Raw genomic sequence first — 25,135 nt, 5'->3', positions numbered from 1 at the left:
TTGGATCAAAATGAAAAAAAAGATTGATCCACAGACCGTAAAAAAACTTGAGCTTACCACTTAAATGAATCTATGTTTGACCTGCGATAACAGGCCTGGAAAATTTTAGTCACGACATTGACGAACATTTCTAATGTTTGCTTAGTCATTTTGGGTCCTTGCTCTTCTTCGTTGGTCCTGCGGAACCTCTCCACATCGAAATCTTGGGGGAATGCCGTTCCCAGCACGAAGTGAACGAACAATATCAACCATGTTCAAGCAGGCAGCCATATCACGATTCAATAGACGAGGAACAATCCTATTTGTGTTATTAGTCATGGTTCTACAATTTTGGTTTGTATATCTGTCACAAGAACAAAAAAACTTATTAGCTAAAAAAATTATTAACAAGTGAAATCAACATTTACCTTTAGAGACCATGTCTAATTAAACGAGGGTTTGCTCTTCGTCTATGAGGGCACGGGTTATCGACCATCCGAAACGTTTCAAGACTTCTACGATTACAGGCTGGGCAGCACTGACTTGTTCTAATTTAATCAATCAAGTACACCCTTTTACCAACTTTTTGAAGTAACCGACGGAATTCTTGTATTAGGAGCAGCCAGTTACCCATGACATAAACAGCTTCGACACCAAACTGTTCATCTAGATGAGCTCATATTACTTCCAGATGTAAATGGCGTTACCAGACAAGGATCTATCAGAATCCTTGCTGGTAAAAAAGGGCAGTTATTTGAAGTAAGAAGTTTGCTATAATAACATGTTAGATAAATATCACTCAATTTTGGATTGGTTATTGCAATATTTACTTTTTACGTATAAAGTGTTATGAGTTTAAGAATAAAAATAGTTATACGTCAAATAATAATGAAAGATAAAAATAAAAATTGAGTAAGGATTGAGATAATTTTTTTATCGACTATTCATAAGATTTTATTGTTGTTTTTATTGAAAAACAAAAAATAATGAAATTCGTTAGAAGCGATAATAAATGTAGCTCTCATTTTATATCTATCTCTTTCGAAAAGAAGGCACATACCTCATATTCATTATAGAAAAAATAGGATTGCCCAAAAATTATACGATCAAAGCAAACGGAAAGTAATTGTGTCATTTAAAGTAAAATAAGAACTGCTTGGGATTATAAGGTAGTTAATTCCATACCCCTAATACATACAATGGAATAGGTTACCTTTTAAGGGTGCCAGGTAAGGAAGGAAGGAAGTCTGGTGCATCCATATCCATTCTTTTTCATATACTTATCTACTCATATATCTGTTGTCAATAAGGGTGTTGCTCATGACGAGGTAGAGGTATTTAATTTACTCATGGTAACGAAATACATCTAGAGTGCTGACAAGAGAAAATAACCCCCCGCCCTGTGAGTGAATAACAACAATGTCAATTTTTGTTCTAAGCGTGCACGAATAATATATGAAAATAGTGTATAACTATAAAATTTAAAGTATAAAGAACATCTGGGTATACGCAAAGGAGAAAGCTCTAAATATATATGGCAATTAACACTATCAACGTTTGCATACAGCATGTCCATAACCAAGTAAATCAGAGTTACATAACTTCTGGTCAGACTGAATTAATTATAAAAAATATACTGAATACTTATTGAATCGTTGAAATCAGTGGCTACGTGAAAAGAGGTAGCTGTAATAGATAAGAAGTTTTGACTCTTGTAATTTACGTAATTGTGCCAAAAGATGCATCTATCACGGGTGCTGATGGTCTTCTATGTGTAACAGCCAAGATAAATTGGAAGAACATCATTATAACTGACAATGGACTTTGTACATACAATATTTGGTTTTGTGAGCATGGTTATTTAACTATACAAAACATCTAAAAGAGCTCCTAGGAACATTTCGCTATTAGGAAAAAAAAAGAATAAAAAAAGAATAAAAAAAGTAAAAAACCAAATCAGTGAGAGATCTCGTCCTTGACAAATGCCCTTGCCATATAACACTTATTAGTAGCTTGGTGGCACGTATCATTTTTTTAATCTATTCAGGTATGAACGGTACTTAAAAAGCAATCGTTGGATCTGAAAATGGGGTCTTGGCTGTCTCCATTAGCTCTTTGTTAGTTCTGATTGTCTTACGCTGATGAATACAATTTCAATTTGGTATTTTCAGCAAGTCTTTGTCTAGTGCTAAATTCTTCCGCGTAAAATAATCGAATAAAATCTTTTTTTAGAACGAATTTTACTACTTTGCCAAGCAAATGCAGGTTAAATTAAGAATAGTCCGTTGTATACTGTCATACGACGCCTTCTGGCGCCTATAAACACGTATTATGTATGTCCTTGTTTGAATGTCACGATATAAAAAAAAGACTGTGGGTCACAAGAACCTTCTGTGCATTGTCAAAGCTAAACTAACCTAAACTCTCGATTGACCGGGTAATACTTTTTTATTCAACCTCGGGTAAGATAATTTTTTGACATACCGAAAGTAAAGCCAATAAAATAGAATGCTTTTAACCTATTACCCACTGATATAAAAGAATAACATTATCCCTTCGTCTAGATAAGACATCCCAGACCAACGTTATCAACCTTTTTTTTTCTTTCTTTTTTCTTCTTTTTTTTTTTAATTCTTCCAAGCTACTTGTTATTACATTAGGACTTAAAACCCGGATTTACTGACACACACGTATAGTAGGAGTGTAAAAATCTTTGTAGAATTCACCACCTCTGTCAAGAACAGCAAGTTGTACTCTTTAAATTTAAAGGGTAACATCTAGATTATGAGATATAAAATTACAATTGTTACACCAACTTTTGAGTGAGGAAACTATACAACTTTAGTGGTTTTATCTACCGAGCAAGCATTCTAAAACCCCTTTTCCTTAACCCTTTCTTTAGCTGTTGTTTATGAAGTGTCATATAATACGAAAGTAATGAAAGGAATAAAACTAACAGCAAGAGGCATCTATATAATGTTTCGTTTAAAAGTCAGCTGTAAATCCAATTAAGTCCCTGCATATGTATCTCCAATTTTACATACGCGTAAAAGGTTAAGTAAGACCCTAAACTAATAAATAAAAGGTTTATGAGTTATTTTAGGCTGTTATAGAGCCATTGTGTTAAGATTTAAAGAGCTGTACTATTTTACGGCCCAAAACCTTTTTCCAAAAAATGGGTCTATTTTCCTAAATCAGCCCTTTCCCGTTAGATTGCCCGGAATTTAATTTCGTCATATTAATCTTAAAAAAAGAATCAGATTACCAAGATGGGATAACCCAAAAGTGTCACGTATTTGCATAATAAATTGGTTTTAAAGATATTTAAAGTATATTGTTCAGGTGCTAACACTTGAAAAATCTTACGATAATATACAAAAAGTGATAATCACCTAGAATACACTAAGATCTATTGTCGTGCAAAGGATCAGCTCCGATTTCAGAGGCAATGGGCGAAGGTACAAGATTTACATGTGCGATCAATGAAAAAAAAAATGAGATAAGAAAATGGGAACATAAAAAAACCGGTGTACCCATTGTTCTTCCAGCTTCTTTGATAGTGCTATCACCTAAATATTATTGCTGCTTTCTTATATAAATGTAATCGCTTCATAACATCCAGACATATATATTATTATCTACGGCTGTCTTAATGGGCTGGATGCAAAACAAATGCATAGCACAAATTTATTATTTGACATGATAAGGATTTGAATGGCCTGCAAGTGATCGCCCGCGGCAATATTCGTAATACTTTTTCAAGTCCAGTTTTTTTTTTTTTTTTTTTTTTTTTTTCTGGCACGGTGGCTTTCGTTCTTAAAATAACGAATGTGTCACTGGGGGGTCACGTATAGTCCGGGTAACAAAGACTTAAGATTTATAAAAAAAACAAAAAAAGCTTTAAATAAACCGGCTCATTGACTTGGACACTATATGAATAGTTATCTAAAACTGATTTAGGTAGTAAAATTTAAATAAATATCCATTGTGATTGTTAAACGGAAGCTAATTGCAAACACGATAATAAAAAAAAAAGAAAAAAAAAATTGAGAAGGCTCCCCAACTTATGTGCTACACAGTTTTTATTCCAATTAACCTGATTTGAACAATATGCACTTAAACGGATCTAAGATATAGATCTTCCACTGTATGTTACTTATCAGATTTTTGCTGGGGTCATATGCTCACAAACCTATTTCCCCCATTGCATGTTCCTTTTTTTAAAATTGATTTTTTTTTTTTATATTTTAAAATACTAAAAGAAACAACCTTTAATGCATGTGCTTACCGGGATTCATCAAATCTGGAGTAAAACATTTATTTTTGTACAACAACTAAAAGTCCAGCAAAAAATCAGATAATACTAAATAAAATCAGATAACTTTTAATTGGATGTAAGTCAAGGTGGAGTTTTTAAGTTTCTTTTTGTTTATATACAATCAACAAAATTTTCAAGTTATCCTTTTTCTCTCTTTCTGATCATCCTATCTCAAATCGTTGAAAATGGCGTACTCTATTAGAACTACATCGAACTTCTTTCAATGTGGTCTGGCATACGCCTTTTTTTGGTGGGCCTTGTTTGCTCTCTATTGTGTTGGCTATCAAATTAACAAGCTTCGTGTGTACATGACAAGACAACAAAGAATTGATGGTAAAGATAAGACTTTACGACCTGTAATGCACTCCAAGTTCCTTTCTTCATTCAACATGGTTATTCGTATTCCTTTTGTCACTGAAATGATTGCTGTCAAACATATCCTTGGTATGACTTTCTTTACTTTCATCAACATTATCTTTATGTTCTATGCTCCCTTCGCAATCAATCCCGAAGTAGGCTACAAAGTTCCCGCTATTGGACAATTCGATCGTCGTGCCGCTTTTGTTGCTATGGTCAATTGGGGTTTTGTATTCTTCCTTGCCCAAAGAAACTCTCTTTTGCCTAAAATGTCCGGTTTAACTGTCGAAGAACTCCTCCCTTACCATCGCTGGATTGCCCGTGTTGGCTTGGCCGAGTTCATGCCCCACTTTGTGTGGCGTATGTAAGTAGCTGTTTAAAATTAAAGAATAACATAATCTGATCACATTTTCATTTTAGTATCAAGGGCTATCAAAGAAACAACAGTTCTTTTGAATCTCTCTTCAGAAATACTGAGCAAACTACTGGTACTATTTCTATGTTCGGTTTCCTCATAATGTTTGTCACATCGTTTGAGTATGTCCGTCGTAACCACTTTGAAGTTTTCTACTACAGTCATATTTTTGGTGTACTTGTTGCCATCATTTTTGCTTGCTGGCACGAGACCACTTGTTTTGCCTTCTTCATTCCTGCGGTTATCTTATGGTTCGCCGATCGTGTTATCCGTTCTTACCAATCCTGGTATATTAAGTCAAGCTATGTCAAGGTAGAACAAGTATTACCCTACTCTTCTGTTCAAGAAGGTATTGTCAGAATCTTGTTCGAAAATAGCGGTCTTAATAGATTCAAGCCTGGTCAATATATGTTTGTGTCAATCGTTAAAGACGGGGGTCGTAAAATTTGGGAATACGCTAACTGGCATCCTCTTACTGTCTCTGAAACATTCCGCGTCAGTGGCAACCAATCAGTAACCGACTCCGCCATTGAAGAACGTGTTGTGGGTAACACTGACCATCATATTGCTAAAGAAAAGAAGGCCTCCCCCAACGGAAGTGTTTCGGATGTCGATTCTGTTTCTGATGTCTCTGAACTTCGTCGCCGTGCCAATAACTTCTCTAAAGATGATTCTACAACTATTGCTTCCGTTCACATCAAGGCATTGGGTGGTAAAACTCGCGATTTACTCAAGGCTGCAGAAGCTAATGAAAAACTTACTGTCAGATTTGATGGTCCATATGGCCCTCATCTTGAATATCAAGATTATGAAGTCATGGCTTTGTATGGTGCCGGTATTGGTGTCACTCCCGCTTTAGCTATCGTCAAGGATTGTCTGGAACGTAGAGCAGATGGTGTCAAGACTGTAGCAGTTGAACATATCTATCTTACTTGGGCCATCCGTGCATCAGGTACTTATAAACATACATTTAATTATATAAACATACGTCTTACCATTTTTTTATTTTAAAGATGAAATTAATCCTTTCATGGACATGTTTTCTTACTGGTCCGAAAAAGCAAAGAATGCTATTCAACCTATCAAGCTTCATGTCACTGTCTTTGTTACACGTATGAACGAAGGCCCTGATTACTTTGAAGGTATGGAAGGTTTTGAAGTCGTTTACGGCACCAGACCTGACATCGCTGCTGACATGGATAAGATCAAGACCACCAACTCTCGTCAAACCGTCTGGGCTCATGCATGTGGTTCCTTCTTATTCACAAGAACCGTCATTAACGAGGCTATTCGCCATGACTTTGACGTACATAACGAAACTTTCGAGTTCTAAACCCCTTATATATACTTAAACTTAATCATTCCCCACTCTCCCCTAATACTACATACTTACATTGGCATATAGAAACAAACTGTAATTAATTATATTGAACATACCATCAACACTTATAATATCATTAAAACGTATTCACATACAACTATCATAATATAATCCGAAAGCTATTTTTATTTGATCTGTACGTAAAGCATCTCTAATTAATATTACGGGGGAGAACTAAACAATTAGTTAGTAAATAACAAGGTTTTATCATAGCACAGATAGAGCTTTTCTTTTATTTAGAATTGACACAGAACCCACTCATGGGTGTATTTTTATATGGTGGTTCACTATATTTGAGAACACACATAAAAATATTGAACACTAACTTTTGCGATTTATCTAACATTACGTGTTCAACTTTAACGAAACAGAAGACAAGATCTGCAAATGAAACACTGTCGTAAATTCTATTTAAGCGTACAGTAATTTTTTAAATTGCCCATTGTTTTGATTTGGCAATAATAAATAGCAGAAAAAAAAGGGATAACCAAAACTTATCACAAAAACGAAAACCTATCTAACAGAACAATTTTGAAAACAAAAGACATTTACTGATAGTGCTAATTGTGTAGAAGGAATGAAAAGTTTAAAGCCAAGTTGTCTGTCGTATTATAAGACTACAAACTGAACGATAAATTCTGATTAGTATATTGTTATCATAAAAAAAAAAAAAACTTAAGAAACGTAGTGTTTCCGAAGGACAAGCTTATTATGGATTCTTGCTGTTCTATATTCGGTCTATGAACCAAATTTGTGTCGTGTTAATCTTGAATATAACGCAGGGCTAAGATTCCCTGATTTTTGAGCTATTCTGTAATCTTCTACATTTTTCTTAAAGGGACAACAAGTTTACCATGGTTCTATTTAACTATGATTTGTAAGATGCATCTTTTTGAGGTTTCAATGAGGCATGTCATTTCTTTCTCCTAAAAAGATCGCAGCTTATCGTTTTAGTGTACAATCTAATCTTGTTCTCCTTAAGAATATATGTCCGATCGTTGTGAACTCTCGGAATATAAGACTTTCTAAGGAGCTAAGGCTGTAAACATGGACTATCCAAATTAGAGTGATGTAAATAATTAAACCAAAAAAGAAGCCGAAATACGACATTTTCGTCCCCTACACTCTTTCGCTAAAAAAATACTACGTATATCTGTCCGTAGCAAGTAAAATGATTTTTTTTAGATAGAAGAGTTATTGCAATGCATATGACGATGTCAAAATATCTTCATAGTCAAAGAAAGTGGAAATTATACATATTGTGCAATCAAAACTTTACAAAGACAATTGCCCAATCGTCGGCTAGCATATGTAGCGACCATATATTACCATTGTTGTTTTATCTCCGTCATTACAAACAAACCCAATTGCTACTCAATTTTTACAAACAAACAAAAGGAGCTCCTTAGTGTTTAGCTTCCATGTATATGTATTGCAATTAACTAAACATAGCATGTTCATTTGAACTACCGCATTTTATAAGTGCTGCATTAGAACGAGTTTAATATTTGTTATTTATGCAATCCTTGTTTAAAATAATATGAGGGGTCATGGTAGTTCAAAGAAGGAACATAACACCAAAATACACACAAAGAGAGGTACATTAATGTGCTTTTTTTAAGCCGTATTATTAATTTTTTGGTGTTCCACATTCTCATATCGTGTTACAATGATGGGGGGGTGTTTTTTGTAAGCAGTTCCACATTCCCTCTGCTTTATCAATTACCTGCTTTGGTATTCCTAATAATGAAAAAAAAAAAAAAAAAAGACGTGAGTCTATGTATTTCTCTATGTATATAGAATTTACCAGCTAAATGTGCCACCTTTAATCCATGAGATTGTCGGCAAATACCCGGTTCAACCTTATGTATAAAACGAAACCCGCCTGATGGGGTTTCTTCTATTCCAGTTCGGTAAAACTTGATATTGTCGTAACTGGTCATTGTATCAGCCAATTCGTGGTAATGAGTTGCGTATATTGTACGACACTTAATTTGACTGTGTAAAAAATCTAATATACCAAAGGCTAACGAAAATCCATCTATAGTTGAAGTACCCCTGCCAACTTCATCCATGATGACAGTTGATCTTGCAGTAGCCTGTCTGAGAATAGTAGATACTTCGGACATCTCAACCATAAAAGTGGACTGATTCTGAGCTAAATTATCTGCTGCGCCAACGCGACTAAATATTCTATCTGTGATACCAATCCAAGCTCGATCGGCAGGTACAAAGCAGCCCATATGTGCCATTAAAACAATAATCACATGTTGCCTTAAAAATGTGCTTTTCCCTCCCATGTTAGGGCCAGTTAAAAGCCAAATTCGCTGATCCGAACCGAGATCACAGTCATTGGGTACAAATGTTTGACCTTTTCGAGACAAATTAGCTTCGACGACAGGGTGTCGACCACCTACAATCATTGTTCTATTTGCACGTGTTATACGGGGACGTACATAATCATTTTGACGAGCAAGTTGCGAAAAAGACGTAAGCACGTCCAATTGAGCCAATTTTCTGCAACTTTGTAAAATTGTCGCGCTTTGATCCAAAAGTTTGTCTACGACCTCATCAAATACCTCACTTTCGATTTCTATTATCTGAGATTGTACAGTGGTAAGACGCACTGAAATATCTGTCCACTCTTCTACCTGATATCTCTTCCTGCTTTTTGTTTGATTAATAAGTAACGCTTGAGGATACATGTCTAATAGGTTTGATGCCTTTCTTGTGCTGACTTCAATAATGTGTTTAAAAGGGCCATCTGTCATTAAGGAGAGTGAGTTACCGCATAAGGCGCGAAGTTCGTTCTGAAGATTTAATCGTTGAGTCTCCAATTGATCCAGTTGATTATGGAGCTGTGAGAGAGCAGGGTGAAATTTATGATTTACATAACCGTAGTCCCTTACGTCCTTGGCCTGGATTTTTTGATGATCAAAAGCATCACGAATATAATCTGCTAATTTTTTATGGGGATCCATAGTCATTAAGAGGGTTTGAGTTGCTTCTGATTCGGCATCTTGTAATTGATCATGGATGTTTCTCATTACATCTAAGGTATACCAAACTTCCATTAAATCGGAATGCTGGCCCCTTTTTAAAGCTAGTCTCTGTATTGCTCTTTGTGCATCAGTGCTTTGACGAAGAAGATTTCGTACACCATCCAAAGTAAAGGTGTTTTCTTTAAAATATTCCACAATATCTAACCTATTTCTAATTTCATCGATAGAAGTCAAAGGAGAAGATAGCCAGCGGGTAAGCAACCTTGAACCGGCGCTTGTTGATGTACAGTCTAATACTCCTATTAGGCTATCAGTTCTTCTGCCTTGTAAGCTCCTGACAATTTCAAGTGACGCCATGGCCGCACTGTCAATACAAACCGAATCATGCATACTGAACCGGGTTGGCTTTTGCCATTTCGGTTTCCTATTGATATGAGTTTCATTGACATACATCATCAAGGCCATACTTGCAGCTAATTCCACTTGACTGAATTCGAGTTTTGCGTTCTTAAACATATTTTGTAGGGTTTTAATCGCACTACCAGCATTATACTGTATATCGGCTTCATAGCTAATAGCTATGCTTGAATCACCCATAATTAGTTTGGTCACAGGATCATATACATCTTGGTCAAATAATCCTTGCTGCAGCAGAGCATCAGAAGGTTTCATTGATTCAGGTAAAATGACTTCCCTTGGCCTGATTCTTGCAATATCGTCTTTTAATGCATTTAATGTAGTCTGCTGCATTACAAATTCCCCTACAGATACATCGACCCAAGCTAGGCCAATTGTAGAATCCTTATTAGGAAATACGGAAAGTAAATAGTTATATTGATTGGATTCCAAAAATCGCTCTTCTATCACAGTACCAGGTGTAATTATTCTTGTAATCTTCCGTTGTATCCCAATTATTGATTTATCATCTCTTGATACAGAACCGAACTGTTCACAAAGAGCTACCTTGCATTGAAGTCTATTGACAAGTATATCAAGATATCTATCTAGCGCCCTTAAAGGAAATCCAGCAAAGTCAACCACGTTACCAGCATTAATAGTTTTCTTGGTCAGCTTCAAATCTAATTGGGGTGCATATCTGCTTGCGTGCGATTCATAAAGCTAAAACAGCGGTTATATGTCAGGGAATATCACATGTGCATGGTTTATTGTTTTACCTCATAGAAATCGCCCACCTGAACCAGAAGCACACAAAGAGGGTACTTTTTAGTATATTCCCGTACTGTATCAAGAACAACCGAACCAGTCGAGATTTCTTTGGCTTCCAGCGGTTTTATAGGCGTATTAGTTTCTGTTTCTAAAACAAGTTCACTCAAATTGATCTTAGAAATGGTTTTGCATGTCGGTCTACTCGCAATGAAAGATCTCGGTTTAGCAAAGCATTTAGAAACAGCAATAGTTCTTTTCCCCAATGTTCTCAACATGTCAAAAGTCAAGGGGTAAAGAGAAAGAAGCGAGAAGAAAAAAAAGGTCTTATGTGACTGCCCAGCTTAGTTACTGCTACCAGACTTATTTGCATATTGTAAGCTACCATAGGCACCAAACAAACACAACTCAAGGCGAAAGCATCCTAAATGCATAATAAGAAGGAGAGTGCAATCAAGACCAAGTATTGTACACGGTGAAAAAATTAATTAGACTAATTTTTTTAAGGAAGAACATAGGCGATCCTTACTAGAATATTCTTTAATTCTGATATGGCTATAACAATATTAATTACTTTCATATACAAATTAGACCAAAAACAAATATATACACACACAAAAGCTGACCAGGTTATAAAAGGAGAGTAACCCTCCTAAGTATTAGCTAGTGGATTAGGACACTTTCAATATCCGAGATCGTCTATGCTCATGAAACTAATGACTATTATGAAGTGTTACAAGATTCTTGGATGCCATCAGGGGCTGAGTTAAATTTGGGTGTTCTCAATCAGATCAGTTGCTGTTTATAAATTGCGTGTTTACAAATCACTACACACAATGTGTGTGTGCGCATGTTTGGGCGTGTGTGTATTATACTAGCTCTGTCTCTTTTGCTCTGTGTCTTTCTCCTTGTTTAGGTCTATTTCGAATTCAGAATAATTATAGAGTTTGCTTCTCTATATCTTTTTTGTAATCCCTGACTTTCTTCTTTTCTTCTTCTTTCTTTCTCTTCCATCTTTTTAACTTGATTGATATCATCTTCTTCCTTTTTTTTGTATAAAAAAATTATACCTCATAGCATGGAGCACTATGAGGAGTCTCAATTTATTCCTAGTGATAGTAGTAGCGACATTATATGGGAAACAACTGCGGAAATGTCGTTACAAGAAGAAGAAGAAGCGGACTCTGATTATTCCCTAGACTATGAATTTTTGGGCCCTCGTACACCAGTATATAGAAATGACCAAGACGCCGACTCCGATGCCTCGGAATTGTCTTGTTCGTCTTCATGTCATGAGGGTTTCGACATGTGGGACGAGGATCCTTATAGTACAAACGATTTTACTTGGGAATCAAACGACATGAGATTAACTGGCTTTATAAAAGAAAGACAAAAAGAGTTAAATAAAATCAACACTATTGCGCCTTGGAACAATTCAACTTTTTGGAAAAAAGAGAAAGGCTGGCCAAAGCAATTACCATCTTCCAGTTCCACAACCAATCATGATCAGTCAGCAAATGCTTTATCACTTGTTTTGTCTGATTATGGACTATCCGAAAGTCTTCATGCTGTGTACAGAGATCGAATTGTGGAATGTGGAAAATTCAATAAGAATTGTCACACTAATGATATTAAAATCAACAACACCAATTTAAAGAATATCACAACATGGCTCGATACCAGTTCCGATACGACTAACGACACGATAAATGAAACCAGTACTAAATTTATTGAAACCCACGCATCAGTGCCTCTTGAGAAACAATCAACTCCAATTCAACATTGTTCGCATAAAGCACTTCCAAGTAGCACAAGTAACAATAACTTTCTTTCCAAATTCACACCTTTCACAAAGTACATAAAACGATCACAATTTCCGGCGACATTTCCTCAAGACGCATACCTCTCTTTGGGATTTGAGCCGTTATGTTTGGCAGAGAAATACGGTTACATGGCTATCGGTGGTGTCGAAGGCGAATTCGAGTTGTATTGTTGTATGGAAGGAGATAAACCAGTGAAGATATGGGGCACGAAATTCAAAGGCAAAAACAACGTGTTACTAATGACAAATGCAGTCCAAATTGTACGATGGAAGAAACCAACATCCGAACAGGACGAGTACAATTATTTTCTAGTAATCTGTATGAATGCTGCGGGAGTATTAATTTATGACTTACCAAATCATCATAATTGCCATTCAACAATCACAAACTGTCATTTACATCACCATATCCGTTGCTTTGATCATGTACCCATCAACGATGCTCGTGTAAGCCCAAACGGACAGCATTTGGTGTGTGTTGGTGACGACGCCTATGTATTCCATTTGGCTGTATCATTTAACGAGCATGAAAACAGGCTTGAATTTGGATCACCGCAAAAGATCAGAATCCCATTAACTGTAACTACATTTTCATCTCAATACGTTTCATGGAGTAAATCTTCATTATTTTTTGCACATACATCAGATACCCATAACACTGTATTTATATGGAAAACACAACCAAAATTCGAAATGTTGTATAGGATTGATGCTGGAGGTTATACCTATGCTATACAGTTTCATCCGCAGCAAGAAGGTGTACTTACTTTTTCAAATAGATATGGGTACATTCATACCGTCAATCTGGATGAAGTCATTACACGCGCTGATCCGAAGAAAACCATTAGCATCTTTGACTATAATCAAGACCCTCAAATATTCGCAAGGCATGAAATCACTATGGTCTCATTTCGCGGCGAAAAAGATAGAAAGTTGAGAATTCTTGCTAAAATTAATGGATTGCAGTGGTCAAAAGACGGCTCTTATCTATATGTATCAACCAAAAAACGCGTGTTAGCATATGAATTTATACAGTCTTCAAGACAAATAAGAAGCCTAGAAAAAATGGCTGGACTAGAAGCATTGTCCATACTACAAGAACAACAAAAAAAAAAGAGAAAAAATCAAGACATGGAATCATCTGAAGGAAAAAAAAAAAGAAAGCTTTGGTCTAGGAAATGGAATAATATACCAGCACATGTTCGATACAACATGCTAGGCAATACCAACTTGGCGAGCCATTGGTAAAATCTGTAATCATTATCTGTAAATTAGTTAAATAAAGCCCACTTTAATTTTTATATGTATATAATCCTTTTTGGTTTTTATTTATTTAATAATTTGGATACAACAAAATGGCAATAGATTTAAAGCTATCCCACTTTTTCTTTACAATAAGCCTTTTAAAAGATAATTTAAAGCTTATCGTAGTACTTATCAAGACCGGGAATATCTTCAACGAGACCCTTTCTCTTACGGACAGTACGGATGATATCGTAAACCTTGTTACCGGCTTCGGTAGGGTTTCCGGGCATGATTTGCCAATGATCGAAGACAGCTTGAGGGAAAGCTTGACCACCGGTAGCGGCACGAAGATCAGCAGTGAAACCGAAAGATTCGTTGACGGGCAAGTAAGCCTTGACGGCCATCATGGGGGTACCAACCTTTTGTTCTTCAGAGAAGACTTGACCACGACGTCTGTTAAGACAAGAGTAAATACCACCAATAGCAGAATCGGGACATTGGATTTCGACGAGGTAGACGGGTTCTTGGATACCGGGGGTAGCGGTCAAGACAGAGGCGTACATGACACGACGACAAGTGGGGATAATTTGTCCACCACCACGATGGATAGCATCAGCATGAAGAGTGACATCGAGGATGTTGAAACGACAACCTCTCAAACTTTCTTCGGCAACAGGTCCTTCCTTGGTGGCCCATTGGAAAGCGGCAACACAAGAATCCTTGATTTCACCGAGGTATTGGACTTGCTTGGTGATATCAACAAGGACGTTAGGACCAGTACCATCGGGACCGAAACACCAGATCTTACGAGCTTCAGTGACATCCCATTCGTACTTATCGGCTAAGACACGAGCACGGAGCTTGAAATCATCCTTGGAAGAGATCTTACCAGCTTCGATTTCATCAGCGAGTTCATCGTTAAGAGGAGTGGCACGCATGTAGATACGGTTATGCTTGTTAGGGGACTTGGAGAGACAGTCAATGGTGGATTCAGCAGTGACGGTTTCACGGTATTGGACAACGGGGTCACCAGTCTTGAGGGGAACTTGAGCGTGATCCTCCTCGAGATCCTTCAAACAAATTTCAAGATGGAGTTCACCAGCACCGGCAACAATATGTTCACCAGATTCGTTGGTGAAACACAAGACACAAGGATCGGACTTGGCAAGACGCTTAAGACCTTCAACGAGCTTGGGGAGATCGTTAGCGTTCTTAACCTCAACGGCAACTTGGACGACAGGGGAGACGGAGAACTTCATGACCTTCATGTTGTGAGCAACTTCGGAGGTGGTGATGGTACCAGACTTGACCAAGAATTGATCAACACCGACAAGACCGATAATGTTACCAGCGGGACAATCCTCAATGGCTTCGACGTTACGTCCCATCATGAGAACAGTACGTTGGATAGACTTGACAGCAAGATCAGTCTTGGAACCGGGAACGTAGTTGGGACCTTGGATTCTGACCTTCATACCAGCACGAACGGTACCGGAGAAGACACGACCGAAAGCGTAGAAACGACCCTTATCGGAGGTGGGAACCATCTTGGAGACATACAACATAAGAGGACCGTTAGGATCACAAGCACGGATACCGATGGCACACTCATCATCAGTGGGACCTTCGTACAATTGAGAACAACGGTAGGCTTGAGAGGTAACGGGAGAAGGAAGATGGATACAGATCATCTCCAAAAGAGCATCACCAGCAGGCAAGAACTTACGCATAACGACCTTAAGAAGGGCCTTACCTTCCAAATCCTTTTCGTCACCAGCAAGGTTGACCTCCAACTTTTCGAGGAGAACCTTGGTTTGGTCCTTCTTGAAGTTCATGATGGAATCAAAGACACGGTAGATAGGATCCAAGATGAACATGTTGAAAGCACGCTCGAGGTTCTTACCCTCAGCATCAGTAGACTTGGTGGTCCACTTCTTGGTCTTAGGGTTGAAGTAGTTTTCACCCCAAAGCTTACCCATCATCTTCTCCTTATCAACACCAAACTTCTTGGCATAACGGATAGCGAATTGACGGAGAGTGAAACCCCAACCGTGAAGACCGGAAGCAAAAGCAACGGTACCCTTTTCGGGGTAGACTTGACAATCACCGAGAGCTTCATCAACATAAGTGGAGATGATAACGTTAACGGACTCGATGGTACGAGCGAAAGACTAAATTGGGAAAAAAATGGTAAGCGATTGGTAATACATAAAAGATGATTAAATAAACATACGTTGTAAAGTTCTTCCTTATCCAATTGGAGTTCGAGAAGAGCACGATCCATCTTGTTAAGACAGATAACGGGCTTAATACGTTCGTTCAAAGCTTGACGCAAGACAGTTTCGGTTTGGACACAGACACCATCAATACAATCAACAACGACAAGGGCACCATCGGTAACACGAAGGGCGGCGGTAACTTCAGAAGAGAAATCCACATGGCCTGGGGAATCGATCAAGTTAATCAAGAAAGCGGAACCATTGGTCTTTTGACCCTTGATTTCGTTAATGTCATCGGGGTTAGCCATTTGGAAATACATGGAAATAGCAGTGGACTTGATAGTAATACCACGTTCTTGTTCATCCTTACGGGTATCCATGAAACGGGCTTCACCAGCACGACCGGAAGAAATAATACCGGCCTTGGAAACCAAGGAATCGGTCAAGGTAGACTTACCGTGATCGACGTGAGCAATAACGGACATGTTACGAACGTTGGTAACCTTGTCCATCAAACCACGGATTTCTTCAATTGTGAAATTCTACATAAAGATAATGTATTTAGTTTACGATTCTAAATCTTGAAAAAAAATAGATAATGTACTTACAACTAAATGTCATTGAATGAAAATGAGAATGAGCAAAAAAAAAAGTTGTTAGTTTTTCTTCTTTTGATTATACATCCATCTAGCAGACCACTTTGGCTTGATGGATGATGCAATTTTATCTCTCAATACATACCCATTTTGACTTATAAATGAAATTGGAATGAACAAAGAGATTTTATCTTTTCCACATTTTAACATTAAACTAAATGCTCGCCGCAGCGGATAAATTCGGAGTTCCATTTTAGTGTTTTTTAATTGCATGATGTTTACACAGTGGCGGACTGGGTGGTAAAAACCCGCAACATGTGGTAAAAACCCGCAACATTTGGTGGTAAAAACGTCCATTTTATACCACCGAATGTTGCGGAATTGTGGTTCATTTACCACCGGATGTGGTAAAACTCCAAAATTATACCACCTAATGTTGCGGGTTTTTGCTACATGTTGCGTGTTTTTACCACCTAGTGTTGCGGGTTTCTTCCGCATGTTGCGTATTTATACCACTTCTAGTAGCTACTAAATTCCACTTGATGCGTCTTTTTACCATAATATAGCGTCCTTTCACTCAAAACGTAGTACGTACGTTATTACATCACTTTAACTATATTATTATTGATGCTGATGAACCTTTATACTGTTGCGAAATCAAAAATACATTATATAATAAAAAAGCAGGGTTTAAATGAAAACGTTTTATTTTATTCAATTTTTATTTTGTATTTTACTTTATTTATTATAATTTTTGTACATATCATCTCCAAATTGATAAGGTACACTTACCTCCGTAATACTTCTTGCACTTACCTCCATAATACTTCTTGCACTTACTATTAACGGGCCCAATTAACACCATACTAGCCAAACAGACGCCTATAGATACAGGTAACATTCGAGAGTCCCGCGAGATGTAGCAGTATATAGACCAAATCATTTTATCAGCCTAAAAAAAAATGCAGCCTAAAAGAAAAAATTGCAGCCTAAAAGAAAAATTTACAGCCTAAAGAAAAAAATATAGCCTAATTGAAAAATTTTCACAGCCTAAACCTGCTTTTCAAGTCCAAAGACGGCTCGAAATCTATACAACTCTTTAGAAAAACCGTATTGGAAATTCAAATGATAATTACCTTCAGCATATGACAATGTATACACACAAATTCTTGGTACTTTAAAGTGTAATGACATAATAATAATTTGTATTTCATATGTCATATTTACCTAGTTTGTATAATCTACGGTATCTATTACTTAAATAACAGCACTTACAACACGAAGCAGAATTCCGGGCTGCCTTAAAAAAAGTTATAAGAGAAAGAAAGGGAGAAAACTAAATGAACAAATTTATTAATCTATAGCAAATTATTTAAAGTGCGAATCACGCTAAAACATCTTCTACAGTAGCTGATTGTAACACTTTTTTGTAGAAGCACATCATCCATTTTTCTACGGATTTGCTCCTTATTGGTCAAAGAAGAGTTATATTCTTCTTATAAAGCTTGTTTGCCTTAAATTAACTATACTCATAAGGTTAATCATTATCCTGCTGGTTCTTTAGCTGATTTGTAAGTTGGTCGTATCTTTCTCTGTAATGCGTAGACAAGTTTTATTATAATTAAATTCTTTTCAACAATTGATCTAATGACAGTGCTTGTAAAAGAAAAAAATTTAAAAAGAGGAAAGGAAGGAAAAATAAAAATAAATATTAATAAAAAATTATATGCCGATGGTTGCGTGTTTTATCCACCATGTTGCGTCTTTCCGCAACATGTCGTGGAATTACGCAACATGTTGCGGGTTTCCGCTACCGAGTCCGCGGCTGTGTTTATGTACATATTTTTTTACGGACTCGATCAACTGTCAGCTTTTCTAGTGTTTCATGTTATACACTATTTTTTTAAATTATTCGTGCAGAGCAAGGAGGAAATTCGTTCAAGCTCACAAAAAAAATTCGATCAAGAATAAAAGAAAAATTAGTTTGATAATAATTGAACGAAATAAACGAAAATAAAATATTTTATAATCCAAACAGTCATTATATGCATTTAAGATGTTGTATCTGGATTCAAATTACCTTTTGACTTAACAAACTAAACTAATAAACGCTCTTCTTCGCTATAATAACAAAACCTAAAATTTAAAAGGGTAGTTGTCATTCTTCAAAATTAGGGTGTAAAAGGCTCGTTTTATTAATTTTATCTTTTTATCTAATTTATATTGTATTTGAGTAAGACACAGTGTATCTGTTACCACCTACGAACACATATACTCTTCAATTACTCTACCGGTGTAAGGGAACACACTACTGGTATTCGTTCTTAATGTTTTATGTACACTCCGGCCCGGACAAAAGTACCATATTACAAAGGAAAATCATTTAATGTTCAAAAAAAAAAAAAAAAAAAAAAGAGAGAGAGATATAGACGATCTTCTCCTTTTGATTAAACTTCTTTCTCTTTCAGCTTTTAATCCTCTCCGAATTTTTAGGTAATCTTTATATGCTATTTTAGAAGCAACCTTTCTTATACTGTTATTATATAGTGTATCATGGATGAGGCATCTCTCTCGACAAAAGACCGGATTATCACAGTAAAGTCGTCAATTACTGGCATCGGTTGGAAGCAGTCGTCTTTGACAACATTACACAATTTCGTTAGAGTTGTTCATACGACTACAAAGCATGCATATTATTTTTCCAAGTATATATTCCTCAATGAATTGCAAGCAGACCCTCAATGTGACCTCAAAGAATATATCAACAAAGAATTTTTTGCTGAAGTATGGCTTTCTTTGGTAGACTATACAAAGGGAAATGCTCGTGCAGAAAAAGCTATAAAGTATCGCAATTATATTAGCCGCTATTTACCAAGCTATCTGAATATCACAAACTATCAAAGGTTCAGACTAAAGTAATGCTCAGCAGTCTTCTCTAATCGAAGGAAAAAAAATATATCAGTCGTATATCAATAACATCAGCATGAGATTTGGTCAACATCTTAGACAATCAATCAATGTTTTACTGAACGTCAAGCAAAGAAAGGCGGAAATGTAGCAAGCTCTTCTAGAACAAGGCGTCCACCCCAAAATCATCGAAGATCTTATTTTCCAAAATGTAACCCAGACCGCAAAAATTTCAAAATGGCCATCAGCACACGTCCCACAAACATGACTTTACTGCCACAAAATTCACAGGTAGAAATAAATGCATACAACGCGTTAAGACCTGTTTTGGATTCGTATGGTACATCGTATTCTTTTAAAAAACGCAGCATCTATTATGATGCAAAAGCGCAACCTGAAAATCACTTTATGGTATTTGTTCAACTAGCTCGTCTCTTCGAAACATTAGGTTTATCTCCTTTTCGTTGCTTTCCTCTCCGTCGTTCATAGTCTCCTGGTTATGTACAAATTGATAGTAAGATTCTTTGTCAAAACATTCTAGATATCAGATGGTCCAATAATATTGATAAGCTGGATTACTGGAAGCAAGTGGTTGATCTAAATGCAAAACCTTACAAATGGTTTGATACCAGGTAACACTCTTTTTTCACCTTGGCTGGTATCAACCAAATTCTACAGCATGATATGCCAAAAATATGAAGACACAAAAGGTTTGATACCAGGTAACACTCATTTTTCACCTTGGCTGGTATCAACCAAATTCTACAGCAGGATTAGCCAAAAATATCAAGACAAGAGATTTGATACCAGGTAACACTCTTTTTTCACCTTGGCTGGTATCAACCAAATTCTACAGCATGATATGCCAAAAACATGAAGACAAAAGGTTTGATACCAGGTAACACTCTTTTTTCACCTTGGCTGGTATCAACCAAATTCTACAGCAGGATTAGCCAAAAATATGAAGACAAAAGGTTTGATACCAGGTAACACTATTTTTTCACCTTGGCTGGTATCAACCAAATTCTACAGCAGGATTAGCCAAAAATATGAAGACAAAAGGTTTGATACCAGGTAACACTCTTTTTTCACCTTGGCTGGTATCAACCAAATTCTACAGCATGATATGCCAAAAATATGCTCAAGAAGAGAACAAGCTCCTTCGGTTTTGCGGTACCATTCAGACAGACGGTGTTGGTGTAACAGTTCTTAAGAAAAGAATAGACAGGCAGTCATCTTATACCTCAACCATAAAAGAGGCAGATGAGAAGTTCAAGTATATCAGCGACTTAGGTGCTCAAGAACATAAAGCTGTGAATGGTCGGTGTGTTGCTATTGCTCCCGGAAGAAGAGACCTTTTGTTTTGTGTCGATGAAAAATCTATTGTAGAAACTCCTATTAAGTTTTGATATACTAAGCAGGACCAGGACAAAACCAGAAAATCCAAAAAGTATTATCGTAATATTCTACAAGCAATGAAGTCGAACAATCCTGCTGTTTATCAAGCCGAGAATGTTCTTGCAGAAAACCAAAGCAGCTCACTGGAAATAGAGGGCTACCGTCGTTTTCTCGAACGTCTAGACCAGAATTACGCTGTCCTCGACAATTTCTATGGGCATACAACAACGTCTTCTCAAAACCCACAATTCATGCTCCGGAAGTTGCGTTTAGCTGCGTATTTTAACAAACAACGTGCTGACATGCAACTTATAAATTCTTTAAAGCAAAAGTTCGGTAAGGATGCGATCTTTGTCTTGGGAAACTGGTCTGCCCCAAACGCACATTATCATGAACCAATTCGAGGCATCGGATTGAGACGACTTCTTTTACGAAATCATCTTAGTCTATTACTCATCGACGAATTCAACACGAGCCGATGCTGTCCGTCTTGTCATAATTTGAGTCTAAAGAAATTTAAACAAATCGACAATCCTAGGCCCTACCAACGAAGCAACTATCCTTTAACCCTTTGCCATGGTCTTTTAAGGTAAATATATCTCCTTGAAACGTTTATATTTTTTTTTAAACTTTTTGATGTAGATGCACCAATCAAACTTGTGTGACCAAGATGCAAACCCAAGGATTCCAATATAAGCTTTGGAACAGAGATTTAGCCGCCTGTTTGAACATGATTTCAATAATTCTAAATTTAAGAAACACTGGTCAAATCCCAGAACGATTTGCACGTCATGTCCACTCAAAAAAACGTCCTCGAATGGGTGAATAATAATCCATGCCAGTTATCGCTGGTGTTACCCGTAATACACTTTTTGGTAAGGCTTTTTATTGTTGCTTGCTAGATAACTAACTGTACTTGTTATATTTTATTTCTGTTTATATTTCTCTACCTCTCAACCCTTTCCATGTAAGTACATTGCATTGTTTAACTTTCTAAAGAAAGCTCTTACTTTTTATACCCATTTTTATTTCCATTCTTGAATGATATTATATTTTATTTTTGAACGATTTTTTCGCAACAGTGAACGAATAATTTCTGAATAAAGTGTATCTGAGGTAGTTAATGCTTAAATCAATGCAACGCGAGAATCGTGACACAGAGGGGCTAAGAAGGAAGCTGTTAGACAATAAAATCTGGCTGGTTGCACACGTACGAAAGTACATAAAAATTTAAATCGTACAGCCAACTATTTTTAGAAAATGTAGTTTGAAGCGTTTATTATATATACAAAAAAGACTGATGGTGATTATGATTATTATTATTAAGATTATTATTAAAGTGGTTTTACACGAGAGAAACGTTTCGAGAAATCTATACCATAGAGATAGGACGACGACATGACAATAAATGCACCCACAATAAACACACCAGAAGGTTGGAAGCCAAACAAGTAGATACTAATGACACCAGATACAATGATCGACAAACTTGTGGCGAAGCCCTTTAAAATATTGTCTGCATATTTGACAACAATTGCAACTAATAAACCTCCCAATGCTTGGTTTGCTACTACAACCCAAGTAAGCCAATTATATCCCTGCAATAATCCACCATCCATGATAGGTTGAATATCATAAGCAAGCATCCCGACCAGCGAAAATAAGGCTCCTGATATTCCCAGTTGAATATTACGTACCCACATTGAAGTGTCTGATGTCTTTAAAATCTTTTCGAAATAACAACCTGCAAAACCTGAAGAAACACAGCTTGTAATGACAGCCATTAAACCAATAAAGGGGTTTTGTGGAGCTAATATGATTTCATCCACTTTGGAGGTGGTTGTACCAGATGTAGAGGACATACTTTGAGATTGAACAAGTGTAACACCAATCATTAATAGTAATAAAGCCAGCCATTTATCTCGAGTTAAACTTCTTCCCAACAAAGCCACACTGAATACAGCGGTAGACATGATTTTCATTTGATAGGTCACCTGAAATGTTGCTGCTTCCAAGTTACTTAATGCAACGTATAATAAATTGTTTTGAAGTGCATAAAGTCCAGAAGGGATAAGCATTTTTAGTGTTTCGTTTGGTTTCCCCAAAATTTCTCTTCTAACCATCGAGCTGAATCTATCCCAAGATCCTTGCTGATGTCTCATGACTACAAGACATGCTATAATCTTTAATACCTCTGCTAAAAACACTGCGGTCGAAGCAATATACATGGTTTGTCCGGGTTTCTGTACGATTCGTGAATACCTCATCATCAATACGAGTGTACTATTTTGAACAACAAGAACTATTAACGACAATTGCTTTCGGGTTAAACCAAAAAGGACGGGCCGAGCTAAACAAGACTTAGTAACGAAGATGGTAAAGGATGAATACTCTGTTGTGCTTTTACCTAGATTATTTTTGCTCTCCATGTCATTTGTGGTAGGTAAAACGCTCTTGTTTCCAAACGTCCGCCGCGATTGTTGATACACGGACATAACGATTATTTATTATTTATTTATAAGACTGTTTAGAAAAGGAAGGTTAACGCTGCTTTCGAAAGTTTTTTTTTTTTTTTCAGCAAAAACATAAGGACATTAAAATAAACATTTTTTTTTTTAAATACATTTTAGAAACAGTGACCAATGGTAACACAGTCCATTAACGCTGAAAATAAAATCACATGTAGGCACTAATTGTTTGTACTTTCTTCTTTCCCTTTCCGATACTCAAGAGTATTTATACCACACACGTAAGACAGCCATCACTCTTAAAGGGCTAATTGCACTTCATCATTTATTTTTAAAACCCTGAGTTATTTTTGTACTCGCGAAAAGCCTGTGTAACCCTAGCTTGTACGTCGTATGCGACATGGCAATAGGCAACTGATGACTTGTACGGTGTTCACAAAACTAATTCGCACGATTTGGAGTGATTCTTCGTATTAGTAGATATAATCTTGTGTCGATACATTCCATATTAAAAGAACAAGTCATGTTTCCCAAAATTCTAATACGCCTCGAAACAGTATGTGCTCCAGGATTTGATTAGCAAGCAAATTGAAATATTAACTGACACAAGAAACAATAAACTATGCTAGTTAACCTCTGGTGTTTGGTCAAAATTTAATAAGATGTGTGATTACCGGGTCCTGAAGTGAACTTGCAGCATTCAGTTATTGTATTGATACATGTTGTTTAGTTTTTAGGACCTGAAGCTCTCATTTAAATGCACAATCATACATTGTAATATATAATTAAACTGATCTTATAAGAGAATCCCCGAGCAGTAATTCTAATAATAGACGATACAAATAAGTGAACACTTCTTACATAAGTGTGCTATTCTCTGGGATATCCTACAATCTTACATTATTCGAATACCACACTGCAGTTGTTGTTATTATTTATTACAGACTACAAGCGCAATATTTTTTAATAATAGGTAAGTAAAACACTTTTTGTTTTCTCTTTCCTTGTAACAAATTGATATTTTACAAAAACACTATTCTTTTTCGTTTCTTTTGTGCATAACATTTGTCAAATAGATTCTATTCGACGCCTCTTAAAAAATTGATAGAAGACATTCAGAAAATAAATAAGTAGACTACTCTCTCTTTTGATATAACAGCATAACGATTTTTATTGGCTCAAAGCTGATCCACGTTTCCGCGATTACGATCGTCGTCAGTATGTTTCACCAACTTCATTTTCTTCTTTTATTGGGTCTATATACCTTCCAGTTGTTAATGGTCACCCAAAGGTGAGACTAAAGTATAAAAAGCGTAATATAGATTGATTTAAGCAAGCACTTGACATTTTTTGTGAAAATTCACAAGGACCTGCTTTAGTTTTATTTTTTATTTTTGCTATCTATAATAAATAGAAAGGGACTAAAGAACAGGTTTTTCATAGAATGACAAGATATTATGGGAGTATGTAATTGACAATAGGTAGAGATTTAATTGAAGGTATACATGCACATCAGATAATAGTTTCAACTATGTTTTCTTAGATGAATGAGCGTTAGTGTTTTTTTGCAATTACATTATCTTACAGAAATGAAAAAAAAATGTAATTTTATCTATATGAACCTTAATATCCAATGTTAATAGTCGACAATCTAGAGCACAAATGTTTCCGTTCTTACGATTGAGTGACCATTAAAATAGTTGGTACGGGGAGGAAATCACTAAAAAAGCACATCGACTGTAGTACACTATTTTCAGAAAATATTAGATCAAAATGTAAAAAAAAATTCGTTCACAATTAAAAAAATAATTCGTTCACAACGTAAAAAAAAAATACGTTCATCTTCCAAAAAAAAAAAAAAAAA

The 25,135-nt window shown here is 36.3% G+C and overlaps 8 protein-coding genes across 8 annotated transcripts; 4 read left to right on the top strand and 4 right to left on the bottom strand.

The window, feature by feature from the left end:
• Positions 1–141: 141 nt before the first annotated feature.
• On the bottom strand, positions 142–532 carry EV154DRAFT_417386 (uncharacterized protein; the record flags this gene model as incomplete). The annotated part of the gene is made up of 2 exons (XM_051595788.1): positions 142–371; positions 418–532. Coding segments are annotated over 2 exons (345 nt in total), but the record flags the coding sequence as incomplete, so codon positions are not given.
• Positions 533–4,391: 3,859 nt separating this feature from the next.
• On the top strand, positions 4,392–6,617 carry EV154DRAFT_542944 (ferric reductase like transmembrane component-domain-containing protein). Its single transcript, XM_051604543.1, has 3 exons — positions 4,392–5,018; positions 5,075–6,021; positions 6,083–6,617. Exons 1-3 carry the CDS (start codon positions 4,483–4,485, stop codon positions 6,400–6,402), a joined length of 1,803 nt encoding a protein of 600 aa, XP_051459580.1. The 5' UTR covers positions 4,392–4,482; the 3' UTR covers positions 6,403–6,617.
• Positions 6,618–7,924: 1,307 nt separating this feature from the next.
• EV154DRAFT_159763 (DNA mismatch repair protein MutS) lies at positions 7,925–11,085 on the bottom strand. The gene is made up of 3 exons (XM_051594151.1): positions 10,628–11,085; positions 8,258–10,571; positions 7,925–8,190 (listed from the first exon to the last, which is right to left on the bottom strand). Exons 1-3 carry the CDS (start codon positions 10,892–10,894, stop codon positions 8,105–8,107), a joined length of 2,667 nt encoding a protein of 888 aa, XP_051459579.1. The 5' UTR covers positions 10,895–11,085; the 3' UTR covers positions 7,925–8,104.
• A 684-nt stretch (positions 11,086–11,769) lies between these two features.
• Positions 11,770–13,740, top strand: EV154DRAFT_461451 (uncharacterized protein; the record flags this gene model as incomplete). The annotated part of the gene is made up of 2 exons (XM_051597553.1): positions 11,770–12,582; positions 12,904–13,740. The coding sequence occupies 2 exons, from the start codon at positions 11,770–11,772 to the stop codon at positions 13,684–13,686; spliced, it is 1,596 nt and encodes a 531-aa protein (XP_051459578.1). The 3' UTR covers positions 13,687–13,740.
• On the bottom strand, positions 13,734–16,657 carry EV154DRAFT_440300 (elongation factor 2). Its single transcript, XM_051596919.1, has 3 exons — positions 16,511–16,657; positions 15,917–16,444; positions 13,734–15,854 (listed from the first exon to the last, which is right to left on the bottom strand). The coding sequence occupies exons 2-3, from the start codon at positions 16,412–16,414 to the stop codon at positions 13,854–13,856; spliced, it is 2,499 nt and encodes an 832-aa protein (XP_051459577.1). The 5' UTR covers positions 16,415–16,444; positions 16,511–16,657; the 3' UTR covers positions 13,734–13,853.
• Positions 16,658–18,792: 2,135 nt separating this feature from the next.
• Positions 18,793–19,586, top strand: EV154DRAFT_159693 (uncharacterized protein). Its single transcript, XM_051594150.1, has 2 exons — positions 18,793–18,991; positions 19,046–19,586. The coding sequence occupies exon 2, from the start codon at positions 19,052–19,054 to the stop codon at positions 19,415–19,417; it is 366 nt and encodes a 121-aa protein (XP_051459576.1). The 5' UTR covers positions 18,793–18,991; positions 19,046–19,051; the 3' UTR covers positions 19,418–19,586.
• A 940-nt stretch (positions 19,587–20,526) lies between these two features.
• EV154DRAFT_542941 (uncharacterized protein) lies at positions 20,527–21,913 on the top strand (the record flags this gene model as incomplete). The annotated part of the gene is made up of 4 exons (XM_051604542.1): positions 20,527–20,790; positions 20,827–21,392; positions 21,446–21,770; positions 21,886–21,913. The coding sequence occupies 3 exons, from the start codon at positions 20,527–20,529 to the stop codon at positions 21,630–21,632; spliced, it is 1,017 nt and encodes a 338-aa protein (XP_051459575.1). The 3' UTR covers positions 21,633–21,770; positions 21,886–21,913.
• A 141-nt stretch (positions 21,914–22,054) lies between these two features.
• EV154DRAFT_502655 (nucleotide-sugar transporter-domain-containing protein) lies at positions 22,055–23,396 on the bottom strand. The gene is made up of 2 exons (XM_051600819.1): positions 23,211–23,396; positions 22,055–23,153 (listed from the first exon to the last, which is right to left on the bottom strand). The coding sequence occupies exons 1-2, from the start codon at positions 23,296–23,298 to the stop codon at positions 22,138–22,140; spliced, it is 1,104 nt and encodes a 367-aa protein (XP_051459574.1). The 5' UTR covers positions 23,299–23,396; the 3' UTR covers positions 22,055–22,137.
• Positions 23,397–25,135: the final 1,739 nt, after the last annotated feature.

This window comes from Mucor mucedo (genome assembly GCF_025094135.1).
Source record: "Mucor mucedo strain NRRL 3635 chromosome Unknown EV154scaffold_27, whole genome shotgun sequence".
NCBI classification, from domain to species: Eukaryota; Fungi; Mucoromycota; class Mucoromycetes; order Mucorales; family Mucoraceae; genus Mucor; species Mucor mucedo.
The sequence above is the reverse complement of the archived record's forward strand: the minus strand, read 5'-3'. Positions and strand labels throughout refer to the sequence as shown.